The following is a 4,387-nucleotide window of genomic DNA, read 5'->3' as shown; positions in this document are numbered from 1 at the left end:
GTTTTAAGTGTTTATAAACCCTTCCCACACTCCTACAAAATACATATCACAATAGTACATATATAATATAACTTAAAAATAATAAAAATAATAAAAAAGAATTTTTTTATGGGTACTCACCATATTTGTAGATCGATGATGATGAATATAGTATTTACAATGTACAATTTACAATACAGGTATTTACAATATTTACAATGATGATGTGATGAGCTTACTGGGCTTCTTGAGGTACCACTTCCTCAGGTGGTACCTCATCTTGGTTCTCAGATGTTTCGGCAGCACGGACTTCTACTTCTGCTAAAGGCGCTATCGCTGGCTTATCAGACTTCATTTCACGAGTTAAGAACATCGTGATTTGAAGTTGCTGGCGTTCTTTCTTGAGCTGGGTCAACAAGTTCTTGTATGGCAGCATGCCCGTTTCAATGTAATTTCGTAACTGAATTGCACGGATCATATCCGTGTCAAACTCTTCGGCCATTTGCACAAGTTGTTGAGCCGTTCGTTGCATCATTGCAAGGCGTTCAAGCATCAAGCCAAAGTCCTCTTCGACAGCATAATCGTTGTCTTCCTCCTCTTCTTCGCTGGCGGACTTGGTCAACTCCAGCAGGTCTTCGTCGGACAATGGCTGGGCGTGCATGTCCAAAAGATCATTCACATCTTGGGCAGTCATATCAGTAAAGCCCTCTCCCCCTAGGGCTTTTGCAAGGAGCACAGCCTTATTTATTGCCGAATGCTGAATTTCTTCTGCTGAGAATCCTCTGTAATCCTTCACTACTTCAGGCCACAATTTCTTCCAGCTCATTGTTTCCTTTTTCATTTCAGTGAGGGCCTTCTGAATATTTTTGATACATGATAATATCGTGTACTCATGCCAGTACGCTTTTAGCGAGAAATTGTCATCCACATCCATTGCTTCGACGAGGGCCTGTAACAAATTTCTCGTATACAGCGCCTTAAACGCACGAATGACGCCTTGGTCCATTTGCTGGATCAACGAGGTAGTGTTAGGTGGCAAGAAGGTAATCTTGACTCCACTGTACCCAATGTCGGTAGCATGGCCGCCAGCGTTATCCATGAGCAAAAGCACCTTGAACTCCAGGCCCTTCTCTGTTAAATATTCCTTGACCTCCGGAAGAAAACGCTGATGGAACCAGTCCCTCGTAAGGTTCTTTGTGATCCATGCCTTGTGGTTGTGCATCCAATACACAGGCAACACATTCTTGTTTTTATTCTTGAGGGCTCTGGGATTCAGCGACTTATAAATAAGCCCTGGCTTTACCATGAATCCAGCAGCATTGCCACACATTACCAATGTCACACGATCTTTTTGTGCTTTAAAGCCAGGGGCTTTGGCTTCCTCCTTCATAATAAAAGTCCACGATGGCATCCTCTTCCAGAACAAGCCTGTCTCACCCATGTTGAAGACTTGTTCAGGTACATAGCCCCCTTCTTCTATAATGTTGCGGAATGTGTGGCTCACGTAATAGTCTGCTGCGTCGTTATCAGCAGAGGCAGCCTCTCCATGTAATGAAACGCTCCTAATGCCAAAGCGCTTCTGGAATTTTTCAAACCACCCCTTGCTTGCAGTAAATTCAATCTTCTGGGTGGTAGAAGCCGTTGATGTTGAAGGTTGGGGTTCTTCATTGTCGTCATCTTCCGTCATGGTGTCATACAGAGACTTAGCCTTTGTCCTGATCATGTTAGAGTCCAAAACAAAAAATTTTTTACGGCAGTCTTCCATCCAAATTGCTAAAGCAGATTCCATTTTAATGATGCCTTTATTTCTACTGCTAACTACCCTTTTTGGCGTTTTATTGAATGTAAAAGTCACCGTAGACCTGATATTCTTCTCATCTTTCTTTATATAGCGTACACTTGATTCATTTATCCTGTAATGCCGGCCTACTGCTGCGTACGATTTGCCTTCCTTGAGCATGTCCAGCAGCTTCACTTTTTCTTGAATCGTCAGCGTTTTGCGCTGATGCTTCCCCTGGGTTTCGGCAGATGAAGAACTTGCCAGTTTGGGTGGCATGGTTGGGCTTGAATTGCAGTTTTTACTCCTCTCCCTCTTCTTCCTTCCCTCTCCTTCCTTTCTACTTCCTCTTTCTCCTTCTAAACCAATGCTTCTGGTGAATTGAATGCGCTGCGCAGAGCACAACAGCAGACCAATCAGATGCTGGGATACAAAGCTGGCCCTTCTCCTCCGGTTGGTCGCTTCTCTAGCAACCAACCAATCATGTGTAATTTACTATCTCATGTAGGCGAGTGGCATCACTGGCAGGCTATGAAGCTTCTAATTTCTGAGTACAGTATAAAAACGTACGTACAGTATTGTCATTCGTAATACATTTTATTATTTATTGTTTAAATCTGCCGATCGACTTCCTCAGAAACCCGCGAACCAGCGAAGATCCGCGAATGATTTTTTAAATTAATATTTCTTGAAAACCCGCAATGAAGTGAAGCCGTAGTAGGTGAAGCGCGATACAGCGAGGGACTACTGTACCAAGAGCATGCTTGTCCATTGTTATATTCACAGTAGAATTATAGCATTTAGCAATAGCATTTAGACTTGTATACCACTTCATAGTGCTTTTACAGCCTTCTCTAAGCGGTTTGCAGAATCAGCATATTGTCCCCAACCATCTGGGTCCTCATTTTACCCACCTCGGAAGGATGGAAGGCTGAGTCAACCTTGAGCCAATGGTGAGATTTGAATTGCTGAACTACAGCTAGCAATTAGCTGAAGTAGCCTGCACTCTAACCACTGCACCACCTTGGCTCTGGGAGATGAGAAGATATTCCCCTCTCACCTTCTCAAGGGTTGTTAGGCTGAGAAAGAAGCTGGGTCCTGATCCAGAATGGAATAAAGTAGAGTAGAGTAGAGTAGAGTAGAATAGAATAATAGAATAAAATAGAATAGAATAGAATAGAATTTTTTTTTGGCCAAGTGTGATTGGACACAAAGGAAGATTTAATTATAGATAAGATATATGCATGTGTAGAGATGGACGAATTCACGAACTCAATTAAGGGAAATAAATTAATAGAATCAAAAAGAACATGGCAAAAATGGCACGAATGGGTTCAAAAGAGAACATAAAAGCAACATAATATGAAACAACAGTACAATTGAAACGACCTACAGTTACCGTGTATAATTAATGAACGTAATAGATTTTAGAATTTAAAAATATAAAATACAATGTATGTAATGAAAGGAAACCGGTCAAAACTTACTGTCAGAATGTTAACTGAGAATATGTATAATCTGTAATTCAAAATAATATGTGATGGGAATGATATAAGAAAAATTAATAAAGAGATTTAAAAAAGAAAAGAAAAGAAAAGAAATTTGTTTTGGTGTATATGCTCTCAGTGTACATAAAAGAAAAAATACATTTGTCAAGAATCATGTGGTACAACACTTAATGATTGCCATAGGGATCAAATAAGCAATGAAGAAACAATCAATATTAATGCAAATCTTAAAAATCCAAACTGAAAAATAAAATATGAAATTAATAAAATAAAATATGAAAATAATTTTAAAAATATGAAAAAATAAAATAAAATAAAAATCCAAACTGAAATAGCATGGTTTATATATAAATTTAAACCTCTGGATATAATGTTAGATAACTGATTTCAATGCAACCACTTTCCTGTTCTAAATTTAGACGAGTAACAGTCTTCACCCACTGGAAATACTCTAGAGCCTTCTTCAGGAAGAACATTCTAATTATGAAAAGTTCTTCTGAGCTGCTTTCTTCATTACATGAATATTTAATTCCCCCGGGCTCAGTTATGCTGTTGTCAGTGCTAAATATCTAGGCCATTTAAAATACCTTAGCCCTCTATTTACACTAAAAGCATCACTGTTTAGATAAACACATGCCTTATTAGGATGTAAAATATATTTCCTTTTCAAGAATCTGAATGAAGCAAGTTTGAAAGGATAGTTCTGGGCGTGGATCTAAGTAAAACCCTCTGGCTACATAGCAGGAGAATCTGTTCACCAGTCACAAGAAGAATTACATAATCATTTCGTGGAATGAGTAGGCAGGCAAACTTCTAAACGATTCCTGATGTTGAAATAACTAGATGAGCCCACTGCGAACAATTTTCTCACGGATTTGGCTGGGAAAAATAGGGATTGGAGGATTGGAGAATGGCCAGTGTTGTGCCTATCCACAAGAAGGGCAGTAGAGAAGAAGCTGGTAACTACAGGCCAGTTAGCTTGACATCAGTTGTCGTTAAAATGATGGAGACTCTACTGAAAAAGAGGATAAATCAGCACCTAAAAAACAATAACTTATTGGACCCAAATCAGCATGGCTTTACTGAAGGCAAATCATGTCAGACTAATCTCATTGATTTCTTT

General features: G+C 39.4%; 1 protein-coding gene across 1 annotated transcript; it reads right to left on the bottom strand.

The window, feature by feature from the left end:
• Positions 1–214: 214 nt before the first annotated feature.
• Positions 215–2,035, bottom strand: LOC139165382 (tigger transposable element-derived protein 1-like). The gene has a single exon (XM_070748571.1). The coding sequence runs from the start codon at positions 2,033–2,035 to the stop codon at positions 215–217; it is 1,821 nt and encodes a 606-aa protein (XP_070604672.1).
• Between the last annotated feature and the right edge of the window lie 2,352 nt (positions 2,036–4,387).

Source organism: Erythrolamprus reginae, chromosome 3 (genome assembly GCF_031021105.1).
Source record: "Erythrolamprus reginae isolate rEryReg1 chromosome 3, rEryReg1.hap1, whole genome shotgun sequence".
NCBI lineage: Eukaryota > Metazoa > Chordata > Lepidosauria > Squamata > Dipsadidae > Erythrolamprus > Erythrolamprus reginae.
Note: the sequence above shows the minus strand (reverse complement) of the source record. Positions and strands in the feature narration are given on the sequence as shown.

Bases quoted from the DNA above. Each gene is read 5' to 3' on its own strand.
- LOC139165382 (XM_070748571.1), bottom strand. From the start codon at position 2,035: ATGCCACCCAAACTGGCAAGTTCTTCATCTGCCGAAACCCAGGGGAAG.